General features: G+C 40.9%; 1 protein-coding gene and 1 long non-coding RNA gene across 2 annotated transcripts; both read right to left on the bottom strand.

The window, feature by feature from the left end:
• Positions 1–9,114: 9,114 nt before the first annotated feature.
• On the bottom strand, positions 9,115–9,784 carry LOC5565791 (cuticle protein 19). Its single transcript, XM_021843273.1, has 2 exons — positions 9,639–9,784; positions 9,115–9,561 (listed from the first exon to the last, which is right to left on the bottom strand). The coding sequence occupies exons 1-2, from the start codon at positions 9,645–9,647 to the stop codon at positions 9,226–9,228; spliced, it is 345 nt and encodes a 114-aa protein (XP_021698965.1). The 5' UTR covers positions 9,648–9,784; the 3' UTR covers positions 9,115–9,225.
• A 9,596-nt stretch (positions 9,785–19,380) lies between these two features.
• LOC5565792 lies at positions 19,381–19,841 on the bottom strand. The gene is made up of 2 exons (XR_002499497.1): positions 19,785–19,841; positions 19,381–19,718 (listed from the first exon to the last, which is right to left on the bottom strand). It is a non-coding gene; the product is annotated as an uncharacterized LOC5565792 (long non-coding RNA).
• Between the last annotated feature and the right edge of the window lie 170 nt (positions 19,842–20,011).

The following is a 20,011-nucleotide window of genomic DNA, read 5'->3' on the forward strand; positions in this document are numbered from 1 at the left end:
AAGCCTCGTTGGATAAATGTACCACTCGTGCTGTAAAAATCATCATTCTGCAACTTGTTGCGTAAACTACTATTTCGTCACTTAAATTTAATTCAAGCTCGTAAAATTAATTTGACATGAATTTTTTTAAATAAATATCTAATAGATTACAAACAAGACTTATTTGAGAAAGCTTGTGAAAAATTTTGTCAACTATTTGTTAATTTGCCATGGTTATCTTGGTCAGTCAAGAGCTCAATGGGAATCAGACTTTCATATCTACAAGCGTAACTAGTGATGTTTTGAAAGATTAATAACAAGGTTCGGGTTTTGATAAATACACGCTACCAGGATTTAAGTTCAACGGCTGCTAAAGGTTTTTCATGAACTACTTTGAGTACAGATCGTAAGATCTACAAGCGTAACGAGTGACCTTTCAGAATCCTGATAACTTGGATAATATCCGTACAGGCAAATACAGTAAGGAAGGCTGGACCATATTTGTATTCAACGACCATTCAAGGTTATCCAAAACCTCCTTTAAGTACAGGTCATCAGATCTTCAAGCCTAACTAGTGAGCTTTCGAAGGTTCATTAACACTTGGAGCCCCAGAATCAAAAGCATCATGTTTTTGCTACATCTCAGCGATGGTTCAACCGATTTTCGACATACTTTCACGTATTTCGTAAACTGTTCCTAGGGGTGTTCAAATTTCCCATTAAGCTAGTCAATTCATTGTCACCCAACACGCAGAAACAAAGACATTGTTATCTCCTATTCTTGTTGCAACATTTTTATTCCGCAACATCAGTTTATCACCACTTCAACAGAATCTTAATTTCGTTTTGCAATTTTCGAGAACTTTCTCTGTGTTCGTAAACATTGGCACGTTATCGAACAGCATCCATAGAACAAATCCGTGTTTAAAAAAACTGATTAATTGCGAGTTGAAAAGGTTGCAACTATGTTGCGTCCTGTGATTGTCATGACAATCACATTGCTTTTCATTGTATCCTAATCCGCAAAAGTTGGGATAAACGGTTGTGAGCGAGTTTGATTTGTTGTTTGTTTTTCGTGTCCTTTGATGACTATTTGATTCACTGCCTTGAGCAATTAAAAGATTTTTTGTTAACTGAAACGGAAACGTTATTGGAAAAATAGCTACACTTACACAGGGATCCAACAGACACTTATCGCGGTCAGTACCATCTGCACTGTGTTTGTACTGGTTCTCTTATTATAAGAAACAATAATGGTGCCGGCTGCGTCCGGATAGCAATGGTATGGTAGAGAAATGTTTACGTGTTATTTGCTCTTCTCGTTTGAGAATCCATGTCGTTATTAATCATTGGAGATCTGATTTTGAAGATATTCCGGTGTTCCTTGGGGGACCAATATTGTCCATACAAAATGTCTTAGGCAGCCATTTTGTTGTACATCAATTTATGAAAAAAAAAATTAATTTATGGCTATACAATGCCAGGTAATAAGGAGCTACTCAAAAATTCATTACATTACATGAACTTTCTCGCAACTAAGCAACGAGTTCATATATACATGATCTAGTTCACAGTGTATTTTTGCTTGTTAACGAGTTCACGACTGCTGTTCACGGATACGAGAACGGATTTTTTTTCTGTGTAACATTGGCATGAAATATCTTAAACGATTATGATTTTTTGCTGGCTTAACGAAATTCCTTGATTAGCACCTCAATCGAAAGACAAGGCATCAAAAGTTCATGTCGTTTACTTACTGAATCCACCATACCTGTCCAAATAGTTAAATAACTGTTTTAAAAGAGAACGTTGATATTAAGCAAATCTTTAAATAGGGGGGCTATAGAAAAGTTGACGTCATTTGCATTTCACTCTCCGCTTGGATCGCATCTCACCAGGCAACAGGTCGGCTTGCTCTGACAGGGCGTGCTTCTCAGGCACAGACATCGATAGCGAAGGACCCCCCCCCCCCCCAAGGGCCAACAAATGTGTACTGAAGAGTTATTTGTATAATATTTCCTAATGTGTTTACCACATACTTGCTATAATCTCTTAACTCATCTCGTAGCATCACACAATATCTGATTTATTACGTAAAATCGACAATACGGCAATTTGAAGATATTTCCGAGGCCGCTGCTGCTGTGCCGTTAGGATGCAATAACAGCATACTGCACATCTTGTACATCCCTTGCCAAGACATCAATTTCATATAGCCTATACTTCCCAGTTCAGAAAGCGAAGAATACGAAAAGGAGGAGCATCATCTGCTATACTAATGGTATAAAGCATACCTCCTTCGTTGAATTCGGTTTCATTCTATTTTCGCTTTCGAGCTGGGAAGAGCTCCGCCGAACCTGCTCAGCTCCTCGCTACCTGTGCCACAGAGCTCATGATCATCAAGCTGCTGCAAATCCAGCGACCGGATTGTGAAATCACTCCAGATTAGAAGATTGACTTGCGCTTCCAGAATTGGCCCTGCAGGAATCGGTGCGCCAACGCAAGATTTGTACGAGATGACTGAAGAAAATCAGCCGAAGCCGCTTGTTGAAGCGCCCATCGTCATCACCACCGTAAACCTCATCGGACGAGGAGGATTCCAGCATGTGTGCCGTCAAAATGTGTGTCCGTGTTACTCGAATCTCATTGTTTATTCGGCCCCTTTCAGGGCCAACAAATGTGTACTAAAGAGTCAATTGTGTTATATTTTAATCTCTTAATTCATCTCGTAGCATCATACAATATCTGATTTGTTATGAAAAAATAACAATTGACAATAGGGGTCTTCCTTAGCCGAGTGGTTTGAGTCCGCGCTGAAGGTGTCTGAGTTCCATTTCCGGTCGGTCCAGGATCTTTTCTTAATTGGAATTTCCTACACTTCTTTGGGCTTAAAGTCTCATCGTACCTGCCACACGATGTACGAATGCGAAATGGCAACTTTGGCAAAGAAAGCTCTCAGTTAATAACTGTGGAAGTGCTTATTGAACACTAAGCTGAGAAGCAGGCTCTGTCCCAGTGAGGACGCTATGCCAAGAAGAAGAAGAAGAAGAAGAAGAATTGACAATACGGCAAATTGAAATTTACGGTAGCGATGACGATATCGATGACTGGAACACTTCCCCGAGCGGAGAGCTCCTCACTGTTCTTAAATTCACAAGCCATTACATTCTGAATTATAACTAAAGGAAGGTTGCAATTTTGACAATTGACTTACTTTCAAATGCTGCAAATCACATGGCATAGTTCACGTCATGCGGTCGTGTCTTGTACACAACCCCACTGATTTTTAAAGTATTTTACTTTGAAAACCGAAACTCTGAAAAAGCTTCCAAACCAAATGACAGATCTCCCTTAAAACCATAACGTAATTGCGTACTCACAATCACAGCACCTACTATCTATCATCAAACATTCTATCATCATCACCACCCACTTTCGTTGTTCTGGACCGCAAGACATCGTACGGTATTTGGACAAAATCACCCGATGGAAAGATGCTTTAATTTGTTACATGTTGATGTTTTTGACTTTGATGTAAGTAGATATATGTTTTAATCTAGAATAAGACTATTACATTAGATTAAAACCAATACATTATGAACAGCAATGCTGAAGACGAATTGAAATAAATAGTAAAATAAGAAAAAGCTACCGCACTGTTGTTAGAGTCTGACCAGGATTGATCGAAGCAATTGTGGGCTTCATGGCCGTGCGGTTAGTGTTACCAAGCATTCAGCCGCATCGAGTCAAGGAGTGTGGGTTCGATTCCCGCTTCAGTTCGAACAACTTTTCGTCAGGAATGTATTTCGACTGTGCCACTGGGCGTTGCATGCTAGTCCGTTGTCTGGTGCGGTGGTTCCTTCAAAGGACAAATCGTCCACTGGAAGCATTAACATGTCTTAGTCTTTAAAAAAAAGTAGTGTCCATAGTAGTCCTACGTCAACCCCGCTGTATTGTGACAGACATTACCCACCCCAATTTTTTCACAATATACTCTCATTAATGCATTGTTCCAAGGAGTGAATATCCGAATACAATAAAAAAATCTGTAGCCTTAGATATTCATGTGGGTTATGGCTACGTGTCAGATCCCCAAGGAATTTTGGAATATCTCCGGTTCCAGACCACTAATCAATGAAAAAATCAATGAAAAAAATACCAAGAAACAATTTCTCGATTTGAATACTTTTTTCTGCGTTAAAAAATGAAGCTGCCGGTAGAGGGGTTAAGGAAGCCAAGAACTCGTCTGCACTTCATAAGAAAGAAAACTGAGAGTTTGGATAGTTTCCAAGTCATTTGACCGATGTCCATTTGCCCGAATGTCTTTAGCTGAACGCGATTTGGTCACAATACGGTTATCTCCGTTGATAATTTCTAAATTGTTTCGGCGATGAAAAACCAAAGTGGTCATTCATCTATAATTGAACCAGAAGAGTCACAGGTATTCAAAATCTTGAAGATTGAGACATTGCATGTCTAGTTTCGGTGGTGAAACTTAGTGTTCGCATAAAACGGGTTTCCCGGTAGCCATTCTGGTGCTCTAAATGAATCAGAATAACCATTCATTATTTTGTCACATCTAAACATAAAAAAATCTTAACGTTTTGTACGCCATTTATATGCTTTTGGGGAATGAAATGGGTGCAGAATGTTAAGCCGAATGGCATTACGCCGAATGCCGTTAAGCCGAAAGGTCCTTAGGCCAAAATAATATTTGATCATTTATAACTTTTTCAAATGGCCGACACATTCATCAGGGTTTTTTTTCCTTCTTTTAATTAAAGGCTGTTCTTTCTTGTTACATATCACAGCGAATATTGTTGGCTTCTAATTAATGCAAATAATCCTGATTTAACAACTGACATTCCATTCGACCTGATTCATTCCGGGGTTTCTAGGTAATGCAAAGTGTCCTGATCTATGCTTGTTAATTACCCATTCGACCTTACGGTTCATTAGAACTATCGACCATTTTTAGCCTAATGACCCTTTCGGCCTAACGGCGTTCGGCATAATGGCTTTCAGCCTAACGACATTCGGCCTACCAACATTCGGCCTAATGGGATAGAATCGTTTTGACAAAAGACATAAAAGATAATAATCATAATGTTTTGTACGCCATTTATTTGGTTTTGAGGCATAAAACCGAGTAATTTAATTGAATTGTCCAGATTGGCCACCTTCCGGGACTACAGGAACCGGTTTTGCTTGAACCATACTGGTTCGAAATTTTCAGGCGATGCGCACCGGTTCCTTATTTCATTGAATTTTTATGCTAAAATATCCATCATCCGAAAAGTATCGATGTGAATTTCATTAAAAATAACTAAGATGGATATTCAGTTTTCCGATGTTCCAGGATTCCATAACCGGGCATGAATGCAGACATGATTTGATCATGATCGCGACAGCTATCTTGAAAACCTGTTAAAGATCGTTGCAGCTTCTTTGAATCGTTAAGGTGCAAGTAACTGTGACAACCGACAAGCATGTATAAAGATCGATGGTGTGAGAATTATTCGCCAGATAGCCACCTATCAGAGATGAATATTAATGAAGAATTTTCCACGCCTCGAATAATATTCACTCCAGCCTCGGGCTGCAAATCTCATAAATAAAGATAACTATAAATATAATGTTCGCTTTAAAGAAATAAATCGAAAAAGAGAATATGTTTTGAAGAATACTCTTGATGAATGCGTTAAGGGCTACAATGCCAAAAATTTTGCGAGAAGTAAATTTTAAAATCACAGCCTATGATCAAAAGAAAGGAACAATTCTTATGGAATTGTATGCAAGTGTAATACAAATAATCGTTCTATCAGTATACCTACAAATAGCAGTAAACGACTCAAAGAAGATTCTCTCACCAACTAAAATAAGAGCGGATTTTTGGCAATAGTGATAACTTGAGTGAAATTTGAAAGAATAGCCTATGTTTAAAAGAAGAAAACATTTCTGATATAAAATAATTAAAAATCAATTTTGACACATAGTTGATAACATAAATTAAATAGGGTTTCGTTCTACTTCGTTGTAAGCGCTATTATTCGTCGTATCAAACTTAAAATAATCCACTGCGGCGGATATTCCAATTTAGGTACCTGCAACATAGATTCATTTGCCAAGTGTATTTTTATGGACGTTCTCATGGTTTGTACACTTGTGCACCAGAAATGCAATAAAACTACTGTATTTCGTTAAATAACTTCAGTTCAATTATCCACTTTGCACTTTGTCACCGAAATCGCATGGACGAACACGATTTGAGAGAAATGCTTAGCGATCGACACCAGTCACACCAATTTATGATACAAGTTTCTTCCCGCCCCCCTGTGTGACTTACTTCGCCAGGCACTTATTTTCACTATGGAAAACCTTCGTACTTCTTCACTGAAGGCTTTCATTCCAATCACACACCGTAAAGTTCTATAATTCACGAAATTTTATGAAATTTTCTCACCGACCGCGTAAAATTGAGAATGTAAACAAAGTACAATCCGTCGTACTGATAAAAAAAAAGTTTGTGCGCACCAATGTGTGCGCGATGCACGACGTAAAAATACGGTTTCTTTGGTTGTGTTGTTTTCGCTTCACTGTAAGCAAATGCCAGATGCCGTAGATTGTACGTTCAAAAAGAATTGTAATTGGGCTGAATTTTGATGACGAACAATGGATTTTAAAGGAAATTAGTATATTCCATCATGCTGAAGGAATGGAGGGAGATGCCCGTAGATCTATATATTCTAGTAAAACATTTTATTATAGCGTTGATATGTTGTGTTTTGACCACTCAATATATCACATGTGATATATATCATGATGTGAGACGAATCTGGAAACTGCGACAGAAATGAAAACGATACGACGGATTGAGAATACGGCAAGATGTATTCCTTTGCATTATTTCCAAAACGAGATCAAGATTTATCAAAATCTTATTGTACAATGCTGAAGTCGTTTTGAGAAAGAATTATTTGGCATCGGTTTGTATCAGCATCATTCACTGCAACACTGGGAAAATTGAAAATTCTCACTGATCAAAGCTTAATACGATGAAAACTAGCACATCACCCTAGCCCTCAACCGGGAGTCTTGACACGATGTGCGGAATTAACAGCTTCGTCCTACATGAACCAGCACAGGAGTAAAAATTTCGTTAATAAAAATAGAAAATAAACGTTCGACAACATCATGAAAATAAACAAACTAAATAGTTTATTAACCTTTAGAACGCATATTTAAATCCAACTTCTCAGCGGCACCGATACAATTGGGATATTAGAAAGGATTTTATTTTGCAGAACAATATTGATGAGCTTAGATGATCGGTACTTTTCCGTCATCGCACTAAGCAAAACTAGACATAGGTTAATTTACGGCTTCGGCACTACACGGGAAAAAATCCGTTCACCGAATCATGAACAAAAAGTCATAAAATCATAAAATTTTATGATTCATGATATCATGACCAAGAGTCATGATATCATGAGGCGAACGACGATTATCATGAATAATAAACAATGGTTTCATGAACATAAGTCATAATCGTCCAAAGCGTTATGCAAAGCTATTTTCGCGGTCAAAAGTAAGTCATGAAACCATGACTTCTTTTTATGAATTCATGATAATTATATAAACATAATCATGAATCAAAATAACCAGATTTGGGCGCACTTCACGTTACGTATCTGTCAGCCGTTTTTCTCATTCAAGTCAGAGCGACTTTCGCGATCGGCGGTGTTTCCGTGTGAAAAAAGTATTCGGTGAAAAAAGTGCATTTTAAAAAATTGATTGGCTATCTAAAGCAAGGAGGTAAGTGATTGTTTAAGTTCAATTTCAAGAAATTAAAATTTGCCAGAGATTTTTTCGCGCGACAAATTTTAAAACTTTTTATTTATTTTCCGATTTTAATCCGGAATTGAAAAATATTGTGAAAAAGTAAGGTTAGAATTCATATAATTGCAGAATAATGGAGGAAACAATACAATATATAACTGTGGACGGGGTGCTGCCAGTACTTGCAGTCCAGATATCCGACGAACAGCGAACCCTCTTTTGGACCCTGAGGCTCTGGACCTGGAGTTGGAGGCTATGCTGTCCAGAGCCGGTCTGGACAACTATGCGTCCACAGTTATTAATGTCCACGGCCTTACCACGGCGAAGGAATTTAGTGAGCTACACGCGTCCGACATTGAGTTGTTCTGCCGTGTTGCTCGCGACAGAGTTTTGTTCCGCAAGCTTCTATCAAATCTGGTAAGAAATGACCATCAACTACGTCACGCCATTGAGGACATTGAAAAAAATACGTCCATTATTTGGGGGAAGGGAAAAGAGTAACAGGGGAGTGTCTTTGGGCCGATATCTTCACCCCCGCTTGGACACTTTGGACAATTCGCCACTTTTCATATCCAAAATTGGAATCATAAATGACAGGTATCAAGATCCATGAATAGTGCTTATGATTTCATGAACTGTTTTCATGATTCTAGTTCAAATGCATCATGAAATCATGACGCAATACGCCACTTTTTATCACTGCGAATTGAAAACGTAACGTTAAGGCAGCGTTACGGTGACACGATTCATGATTTCATGACTTTAGTTCATGGTGTATTTTCATAACATAAAAATGCACGTTCCTCCCGAAATCATGACTCTTTTTGTTTGTTTCACGTGCCGCATTTTTACCCGTGTATTCGACTATTATCGGCAATCAAATTTCAAACGCCAAATACACAGTATTTTTCCATCAAAACACACAAATGAAAATATACAGATGATTTTTTTGTTTTAAAAGCTTCCCACTGACGAGATTTCCGGAACTGGTAAATCTATATCAACAGAGATGTCATCAATACCATGCCTCAATATGTCACTGATTTGGAGCTGCCGCAGAGATTAGAGATCGATAGAGGATTGAGCATCGAATAAACGGACAACCACGTAATTTGTCTGCTGACGTCTGACAAAATTACAAAAAAGCGTGGCATCGGCTTAGACTGCCGAGAATATGTAAATTCCCCTAATTGATAATGATTCCGTCTCTCCACCTCACAGGAGCGAGCAACAGAATCGAATGAAAGCACAATAACACTTTGTGATATTCCATAGATACAAAACACATTAAAAAACTTCAATTGTACAAGCGAGGAACATTCTATTGTTTTGGCATGTGATCTTCTTATACAACTAGCAACAGTCATGAAATTGAATTAGTGAATCAATTGCGCCGCCCATTTCATTCTAGTGGTGTTGATCGATATTAGCCCAGCTTTCTCCATGTGGATGGTGGGCGTGTCCAACTCGTTGCACGTGAGCCTGGAATCCATTGTGGTCATCTGAGTTGTACGACACAATACGATGGGTTCCATCGGCTTCATCCAGAGTGTAGGTTCCCACTACCACATCTCCATCGCGGTGTTCCCACTGGCTCTTGTGATCTCCGGTATGCGGGTCCTTAACACCATACTCAAATTTGTACTTAGGATGCGAATGGTAATCCTCGTGATGGTGATGTTCCTCTACAATGTGATACTCAGCTGATACAACAATAGCCAGACAGGCAACCAAAGCGATAATCTGCGTATAGAAGATAACATAGTAGATTAGAATTAGTCTTCAAAAATCACTTGCACGACAATCCCACTAACACACACCTTGAACATTTTGGATCTCCTGTGCGATAGGATCAATGTGACACTAGAACGAACGCTGCGGGTAAACTGTTGCTGTTGACCAACGGTCGAAGAATATTTATACGAACGAAACTTTGGCTATCCAAAGCGCCCGCATTACAAGAAGGTGGAAATGACTACGTGCGGCATCATCGCGACGACGACGGACGCCAGCCAATCGAAAATTTTCATCTCATTTATGATCTTTTCGGACATTTGCCTACGCGTCCATTGCTGTGGCTATATGACGCGTAACTTTGTTAAGCCTCTCTTTCAAGAGCTCCATTGGCCTTGAGAGACATTGAAACTAAACTTCGCTTGAATTAGCGGTTTACCGTTTCCACCACCATACCTATGCCACTGGCAGAAGCAGCATCAAAAGTGATCCATCTTTGCCGCGGGTATCTCTAGGTATTTGAAAAGAGGGGCTTGTGAGCCTTATCATGAGAACCGCTACTATATGTCATATGAACTTTTAAGTGGGCATGATATTTGGATTCACAAATTGCTTCACGTAGCAAAATACTATTTCACATGAAACACAATCACAAAATTGATTTTCAAATAAACTTTTTTCTTACAAACCAAACTAGGTCAAAAATGAGTTGTGCTTGATCCTTCGACCTTGACGCTTGCTCCTGCGGGGGCCGGCGATGAGGGCAGGATCAAACTTGTCGCGCATCGGTCGAGTTGTGTTTGATCTTTCGACGTTGACGCTTGCTCCTGGGCAGTGCGTCAAGAAAGCCCGAGCAGTCGTCAGTTGTTTTCCCTCTCGGGTCGCGCGCCTATTTTCTCTGAGTGCTTTTATATAGCCGACCAAACGAGTAAAGCTGAAAGTGGATTGTAGCTGCTCAAGGATGGCGGATCAATTGGTGAGCTCGTTTCATGCTACTATTTCTAATCTGTAAAATATGTATGACTACACCTTTAATCGTTACAATGGTGAGACGTAAATATGATTTTTCAACATACTATGAAAAGTTCGTCACTGTGAGTGTCGACATAAACTCTGAATCATAAATTATTTATGTCTAATTTTTTTTTCAAAACACCTTTTTCCTTTTATTTATATTATTGTAATCAAAAAAAAAACTTTGAATGGTTCGACACTACGAGTGTAGACTTGCGAAAGGTTCACTTTATTCAACAAACTTTGAATGGTTCGTCACATCAAGTGTCGGCATAATTTTTCTTCACATAGATATTGTTCGTATCAAATGAAAATATTATATTTACATATAAGCATTATATCTCACCAATAATAATTTATCATGGTCTAATCGCTTATCAAAGTGAATCCTATGACCCAACGATCCTCCCCATTAACAAACATCCCTCCCAGTAACCTTTGTGGAGAAGCAGAGGCAAACACGGTCTCCAAATAGCAAAGGTTAGACACTAACATTCCTGGGGACGGACCTGGTGTAGTGGTTAGAACACTCGCCTCTCACGCCGAGGACCTGGGATCGAATCCCATCCCCGACATAGTCACTTATGACGTAAAAAGTTATAGTGGCGACTTCCTTCGGAAGGGAAGTAAAGCCGTTGGTCCCGAGATGAACTAGCCCAGGGCTAAAAATCTCGTTAATAAAGTCAAACCAACCAACCACTAACATTCCTTCCCCCTATCCCACCTGGTTGCAAGGACGTGGCTGGCGCCGTTATTGACCATGTATAAATAGAGGCACTGAATTATGCACACTGAAGAAGATTACGGCCAATCCCAGTCGATCATCTAATTGATTCTTTGTGCATTTTCACTGACTTCGGTCAATCAAGGAATAGCAACCATTGATATGTGTAGTCAGTCTAAGCTAAGCTAAACCAAACTAGGTCAAAATTCTAAATAGGGCTTTAATTTGATATGTTGTCAAGGAATGCCGTTTTAAAACTTGAAAGAAATGAAACAAAAAAACTAAATTCCGATTAGTACAAATTCAAGGCTTCTAATTAAGTATCAATAATTATCTTTAGTTTTATGATTTGAGTTTACAAAAAGAAATTCTAAGAATTTAAAATAAGTTGGTCCGAAAAAAGAGCTATAACTGCTTTGTATTACACCAGAACTAAACAATATATGCTGAAAAATAATATTGTTTTTTTTTTCATTACAAGGATGGTACACAAATTATGTCACTCTAAATTTCAACTTTTCGACCCCCTCCCCACTCTCTTTGTCACGTTTTTTATATGGGTTTTCTGAAAATTTTGTAACGCTTGTCACGCTTGTCACGCTTAGCTTGGATACCAACCCCCCACCCCCCGCGTGACGCATGACGCGTTCACTATGGCAGCATCCTAAAGGAGTTGACTGTTGATTATGGCGTCAGCTACGCGTTATCGGATTGCCCTGTCGCTTGGGGTGCGTCTACTGGAGATACTCCGGTCAGCCATACCCTGTTTTTGCAGGGCTCTTTGACATGGTCGAAGTGAGTGCGGAAGGTTAAGTACCGATCGATGTTCACACCAAGGACTCTGACGGTTTATTTTTTTGTAGGCGTTGGCCTACCATTGACCGTGATTGGTTTTAGTGGTGGCTTGTATCTGTTTTGTCACACGTCACAGCCTGGCACACTTATCCGTGGAAATGTCAAAACCGGTGTTGTGTGTCCACTTGGCCACAGCCAATACCGCAGCCTACAGCTTGGGCCGGATGTGTTTCCCTGCGACGAATCATAGTATATCGTCGGCATACAGTAATACAAAAATCCCCTTTGGGAGCGCCAAGAATACGCCGCTCATTGCCACTAGGAACAGGGTAACCGCTAACACTGAGCCCTGTGGTACGCCTGTTTCTTCTCTTATTACCTTAAATTTGTGGTTTCTCACAACAACTTGGAATGTTCACCCGTCAAGGAAGTTCTTGACAAACAAAAGCATGTTACCTGTTATTCCCCAGCGGGTTAGTTTGTCAAGCACTCCGGGCGTCCACGCTTGGTTATAGGCCTTGGCCAGATCAAGTGCGGCCATTTCAACGTGTTCGCCATTCTTCTGAGCACCGTCCAAGATTTAGCCGAGAGATGGCAGATATGTGCCAGTGGCGTATCCTGACCGGAAGACATACTGCGATGGTCCAACTTTTTCTTATCCACGAGGTGCTCTATCAGTCTGCGGCTTACCATTCTTTCCATGAGTTTGGCAACGCCGTTCGTCAGAGCGATTGGCTGGTAGCTTTCAACATCGTTTCGGTATGGTCACGACATAGCTTTGCTTCCAGCTATTAGGAAGCGAATCGGCGGTCCATTCATTGTTGATGGTTGCCAGTAGTGCGGCTTTACCGCTCGGAGGAAGGTTTTTCAGCATCGGGTCCGATTTTATCCGGCCTTGCTGATTTTCCTTTTGCTTTTTTGATGGGGTACTCAAGCTCTTTGAACGAGAAGGGACGATTGAAAGGTTGGCCTTTGTCTGGGGGAACATGGAAACGGTGGACCGCTGTTTCAGGTTGCGGTTGGCGTTTGAGGAACGGTTCGGGATATTTTCGATGAGAGTTCTTGGAAAGCATCCACTAGAATGTCGGCTCTGACATTCGGGTCTTTTGTTATAACACCGTCAACTTTTGCCATTGAAGCAGTTTATTCGCCGCCAGAGCTCAGACGACGACTAGTTTTCGGTAATGCCGTCCAGGAAGTCTGTGTTACGGCCTACCTGGTAGATTTCTTGGGCAAGGGTCCAGTCCGGATGGTCTTCGGGAAGTCTCTTCCTTGACCGTTGGAAACCCGGAGCGCTTTCCTGTGCGCCTGGACTTCTTTTTTAGCTTCATAGGTCCACCAGTAGAACACGCAACGTCCCAGTTGGGGACTTGGTTTTGAGACGCAACTTCGTTAATAAGGACGGATAGGTCCGAGACGGACATGAGAGGGTGGTGTTCCGACTCGGTTTCAAGCGATGTTTGGGAATCCAACCAATTTGCTTGCTCATACAACCAGCGCGGTCGTTGCGTTGTTTTGGGTCCCGAAGTGTTTTCCAGGGTTAAAGTGTTCGGTGCGTGATCGCTCCCTCGGAGATCACTCTCCATCGACCAGAGGAAGCGATTGGTGATTTGAGTTGATACTAGGGAGATGTCAATCGCGGTGTCGACTCGTCTCCGGGACAAGGATGCAAATCTAGTGATCATGACAAAATAAATGATGCATCGTGGTTGTTCTTTATCCTGCGATCAAAGCAACAACGATAAACCTTTTGTCGTCAAGTGATCACAACAAACTACGCTCGCCGAATAATGTTGCATCATGTTGCATGTGTGCTAGCGATTAATTGCTCGCGAATCGAAGTTCTATTATTTTGAAAAATTTTCCACTTTTACTTATTGATTTAACTCCTGACATGCTGTTTATGATTTCTAAATCGTTCGGACATTGTTAGAGCGAAAAATAATAGCGCGAATACGGCATGATAAAAGTTGATCGCGACTTGTAACAACATCCGATAAACTCTTTGTCCCACGACAAACAGTGCATCGGGTGCTTCATATATCCGTTCTACGCGCACGTAGTGAGCTGTTGAAATCATGCTGCTGAAAGAGCGACGGCCCTCTTAGACCGTTCAAATACTGTGTTTTTTGTCGCTAAAGACGATTTTTTCCATACTTGCTCCAGGAGAAGGTTGGGGTACCGTCGTTAAAAATCGCTAAGTTGAACTGGTTTGCAACATTGAAAATGCTCAATGGTGGCCATTGAAGTCGTCTAGGATCATCATTGACTTGAGAGCGTCCTTGAGTCGGGATTCTAAATTGGGTGGCTTGCCTTTCGGTCGGTAAATGGACACCATCGAGACGGGGAAGGGCCACGGGAGGTGAATCGAAACAATCGGTAGATCAGTGTCTATCTTAATCTTGCTAGCGGAGAGTTCGGTGGCCACTCCGATGACAACCGATTGGTAGATGTTGGCGTAATTCTTCGAATAGGATAGAATTTTTTTACCTAGTGTATTGTTCATCACTGCTGGTGTTGATCTATTAATCTTTTGTAGAGCCAGAACCACAGGCTTCTGATCCCGCACAAACATTTCCACGTCCTGGAGGTTGTGAAAGAGCCTTCCACATTCCACTGCGCGGCAAGGGCGATTCGGTCATTGGGTTCGATCAACAAACGATCCGTCGCCGTGAGTTGGGTTTTCGGGGTCATTACTGTGTGCACGTAGGGGTTGTGTCATGTCGCTTGGTCAGGGGTGGGACTTTCCGCCCGAGTTGAAGTGCTCGAGGTGCCCAGGAAGAGCCGAGGTATTCGCGGAGATTATTGCCGCTGAGCCGTAATGGGTTATGTACAGGTCGTCGTACTTAACAATGTCTGTTGCTGGTGGGAAGAAGCGTGGTGCTGTGCCCGAAGAGACTTAGATTTTTGGAAGAGATTGAAACCTGCTTGGACGGTTTCTGATTAGGTTTCTTCTGGGGTGAAGTTCATCGAGTTAAGGATTTAGGTGGGCCTAGAGGTCAGTAGTGTTGGATCCGTTGAATCTTTTGCATGCTCCTTGTGGGCGAGCGACGGAATCCGGATCCGTTGTGTCCGGTTCGCGTTGCGCGGAAGAAAAAACGAAATACGCCGAAGAAAAACAAAAAAAAAACGCGTCAGTAGAACTTGATACGTTGAACCTGTTGTATGCTCCTGTCGAGCGAGCAACGAAATCAGTATCGTGTCTGGTTTGGATAGTGCGGTCGAATTATATATTTATCGTTTACCAAAACAAATCCTTTCCCATATTCAAACTCCCAGTGTTTTCTTGTGGAAGTGCAGAGCACTCCTCGGCTTCTGTAAAGCAAGTAACACGTCAACATTTCCCTCCTATTCCCTAATTGACCTGCATTCGGACGCAGCCGGCGCCGGTATTGTTTATTATAATAATAAGAGCACCAGTATTTACACATTGAGGATGATACTAGTCCCGAGTAGCGTCTGTTGGTTCCCTGTGTAAGTACAGCTGTTCTTGCAATAACGGAGTAGCAACTGCGGGGGGTCAATCATGCTCATGCTCATGCTCATGCTTAAGGATTTAGGAGGGCCTAGAGCTGCTTACTGACTTGATCGGTTTTCCCTTTTATGGGGTTTGCCGCCGGACGATGCCGGGGGATGTTCCCTACTTTCGGTGGGGCAATGACTTTGGCACTAGGGGGACCCGAGGTCGAGGCCTTATCCTGGAGTTTGTTTCTAAAGTTGTGAACCAGGCGACCCTGTAATTCCCTCGTCGTCCTCGCTACCGGAGTTGTTCCCTGATTCCGGTGGGGCCTTGACTTCTTTGATCTGGAGGTCCCTGGCTACCCGAGGCTTTATCCGGGTTTCTTGATCCCTTGTAGTGTTGTAGGGGCAGTATTAGGTGATCACGCGACCCTTTCTTATTCGTTGGATTTGTTTTTGCAATTTTGGCGACCGTTTGGCAGTTTAAATGCAAAGGTGGTACCCTCCAACCTTTTTTTACGACCGTTATTGGGCGGTCGTAAAAGGAATCGGTTGTTAGAAAAAATCAGGGTTTTAATTAGGTTTTAGAAAAGTGCAACGTCAAGATTTGGAAATACTGATCCGAGATATTCGGCAAAGTTAAAGCATGGGTTGAGAACTTTCCAAAATGGCTGATCAAGTTTTCATATTTTGGTAATAGATGTCAACACTGCTCGATTATTATAAAAATAATCAATTATATGGGGTTGTGATATGCAAATACCAATAAATTTTAAAGGTAACGATACCGTATGTTCACCAAAGTTGAAGGAAGTGTTGCGTGCCACACAGTCGGCCGAAGCACAAATGTTTATGTGGCTGGCAACACTTTTTAAGAAGAATAAAGAAAAGCTAAAACAATAAAACTTGAGTGGAATAGAAAAATATAATGTTTAGCTACATAGCAATACTCTTCAACTGTAATCCCGTTTTTCATGAAGGGTTCAAAATATTGTCGTAGCTGGCAACACTGTTCAAGTGAAATTTCGCTACCAGGCAGTACTAGTGTGCATGAAATTTTTGTTTTACGGTTATCTCAGGATCCTGACCACTTAGAAAGATGGCGTCTTCGGCAAAGTTGTTCAGTAGCTCAAAGACTACCATTATTCTAGCCAAGAGATTCGAGATTTTGCCACCAGGCGGCGCTTAATTTTTGTTTTCCGGATAGCTCAGGATCCTGACCATTCCTGATGGCTTTTATAATGATAGCACTTGAACTACTGAACAACTTTGATGAAGGCATAACCGCAAAACAAAATAAAATAATTGCAAAACAAAAGTTCCATGCTCACTAGCGCCGCCTGGTGGCAGAATTCCGCATTTCAATGACCACACATGTTAGCCCCTAATCTACTGAACAATTTTGCTGATGATGTTCTATTTTGAATACTCTTTAGGATATGGATCATTTATAAAAACGGTCGTTATTCTTAATTTTGGTCGTAAAAGAACTGTCGTTAAAAGAGGTTTGAGTGTACATAGCAAAATGCGGCGATATCGATGAAACAGCTATTGTTTGTGCGGACTCTGACAGAGCCCCCCCCCCCTAAAATAGCTGACGGTGAGGCTCATGCTACCAGCAAGGGTGTCGGACCCGCTGTTAAAAGGGACGATATCCCTAAAGGACCAGCTACGGCCTGCTGAAAACGCCAGCTACAGCCCTTAAAAGGTCGCACTTCCGTGCATTTGTTAGTGCATCCTCCTGTGTCAGATCGTGATGCGGTGTGCTGATTCTCGTGGGTCAGATCTGCTGCGGATAGCAACGGTTTTTGGGTAGGTATTCTTATTTCCGATGGAGTCATGACTTTCGCAATATACGGCTCCGACTGCCCGGGGCCTTATCAAGGGTCTCGATTCCGTGGATGTTCCTTACGGGGTTATCACTCGACCATGAGGTTCCCTCATTGTCCTGTGGTGACCGTTTTACCGTCATTCTGTTAGGGTTTACAGCTGGGTGCCGGATGTTGATGCGGTGAGAGGCGCAAGAGTAGTAGTGCAGGTACTGGTTGTTAGGGCGGACGACGTGTTCCGACGAGAACAAGTCGGAAGCGACGTATAGCTCTGGTATTAGGGAATTTGTTTTTGGAGATTCCTCGTCGGAGATTTCCAACGTGGTTTGGTCGCTTTTTCCGTTTGGCGATAGTTTCTGAGCTATTTCTATTACCGAGTGTTAGCGTTGGCGAGTGGCTATCTTTAGCGTTGTGCATGGTGGTGGCCGTCCTTTTTTCTGAAACCTTTCGGACACCACAATCTAGTGGTGTTACGCGATCTCAACTGCACTTGTCGCGGTAAAAACCGAGCTGATGATTAAATGAAAAATGTGCACCATACTTGTTTCGAATAACACATCAACAGGCCCAAATAATACAAACAACTTTGTAAAAAACAGTTTTAGTCTGAAGCTTCGTTTAAAAGTTCTAAATGTATTTTTCCATGTAAGTCGACTTCATGAAACATAGTGTATTGGTTCAAATACTATCCCAAATAAAATTTTCTCTGAACATTTCGAATCGGCTTTTTTAGATAAAATTTCAAATAAAAGCCTTTGAGTTGCCCTTTAAAACGTTTAAATTTAATACAATCCAAAATAAATCGTGTGTCTAACTCACTTAACAAATGAAAACTATTACAGATCTTCAATGCAAACATGTTTCTTATAGCCATTTCAAATACATGTCGGTTATACTGAATTTTAGAATTCAGCTCAAAAATATTTTCCTTGCTAATTTTTGTACTGTTTGCACAAAATGCGTTGTTAGTGAATCGCGTGGCGTGGTTCATTGATTCACTCTCAAGAATCGAGTCTTTTGAATGATTTGCGAGTGAGTCGCCCATCTCTAACTCCTGCACACGCTAGTGCTCAATATCCCTCGGTTATTGCCAATAAATTAGCCCATAAGATTACAAATGCGGCGCGATCTCGTGCCAACCACTTTCGCTGCTTGTTTAAGCTTATATGCGGTTATTATATCATACCCATACGTGTTCCGAAGCGCAGACATGATACCGTCACCTAGTCTGGGAGAGGTAAAGCATCTGTTTGGTCATTTTCCGTTTTCCCTCCGTCAGCTCCGTCGATTACACAGCGCAACATAAATGAAATTTTTGCTCTGTGATCATATAATGTATCTCTAGTAAATTTTAACCAACTGAATCCGTTCGCAGTAATGCTCCAGCACGTCAAAGCTGCTCAAAATTTAAACGATTATTTATCAAACTTATGGTGAAATAATCCATCAAGCATGCAGAGTAGAACTTGACTTTCATGTAGGATGTATATTAGTTTAAATTGAATAAAACAATTTCGAATCAATCGATTTTTACAACATGCCTGCAGTCTTCATACATTTATATGATTAGATATATGATTAGATACAATACTTTTCTAAAACATCAAAAATTAACTTTTGAGCTTCAAAAGTGTTATGAACTTTGTTTCTAAGTATTCTTTTTGACACAAGATTGAATTATATGGTTAGTGAAGCAAGTATTGAGCGTGCAAGTTGACTGAAATCGTGAAATAATACATTTTTATCAGCCAATATATCAAAACTGGACGTGCTAGTTTTTGAAAAAAAAATAATTACGAGTAGCTTTATGTTGGTGCTTGAGACAGAAAAATGTTCGACTGTGTAACGCGTATTATTTGGTGACATTTTATAGCTCCAGAAGACAATACTCGTTTGTTAATGAAACCATAAAGCTGATTTTATGGACTCTTACATATCTGACATAAAGTATGTCATTTTCATTTCTCAAAGTGTGAATTTACTATAAACTGAAACAAATCCAAGTAATACTCATGTCAATATATTTTGATCAGTACAATTGACGAATGTTTGCATAGCTCTTGCCGTGATGTGGATGTTTGGCATGTCCCTTGCGATTAACGTGAGCTTGGAATCCGATGCCTTTTGCCGATCGGTACTTCACTTCGCGATGAGTACCGTCCGGTTCTCGCAGCATGTAGGCTCCCACAACTCGATCGCCATCCCGGTGTTCCCAGTGGCCTTTGTTGTCTCCGGTTTTGGTGCTCACTACTCTATAGTTGAACTTGTACCTGGGACGAACACCATGGCGATGACCCTTGTTGGCAGTAATGATTAACAGCCAAGCAGAACAGCAGGAATACGACCTAGAAAAATATTAGAATAGGAAGCAAGTCTCATTACTGTATTAAGCTATATAACATTTTGGCTACCTTAAGCATTGTGTCTAATGCTGCACGAACGCTACGTTTGTTACGTTGGAAATCTGGTTAGTGAATGATAGATCACATATCGGTTGCAAAATTTTTATACTTGGATTTATTATTACAAGGGCTGATGCATCATTACCTGACTTTTGTTTAGTTTCTGCCTTTTCTTTATTGTGCGAAATAGCAAAGCAGCAAGATGCGTTGGAAAAATGGTTGATTGGTTTTGATTG

The sequence above is a fragment of the Aedes aegypti genome, chromosome 2 (assembly GCF_002204515.2).
Source record: "Aedes aegypti strain LVP_AGWG chromosome 2, AaegL5.0 Primary Assembly, whole genome shotgun sequence".
In the NCBI taxonomy this organism is placed as follows: Eukaryota; Metazoa; Arthropoda; class Insecta; order Diptera; family Culicidae; genus Aedes; species Aedes aegypti.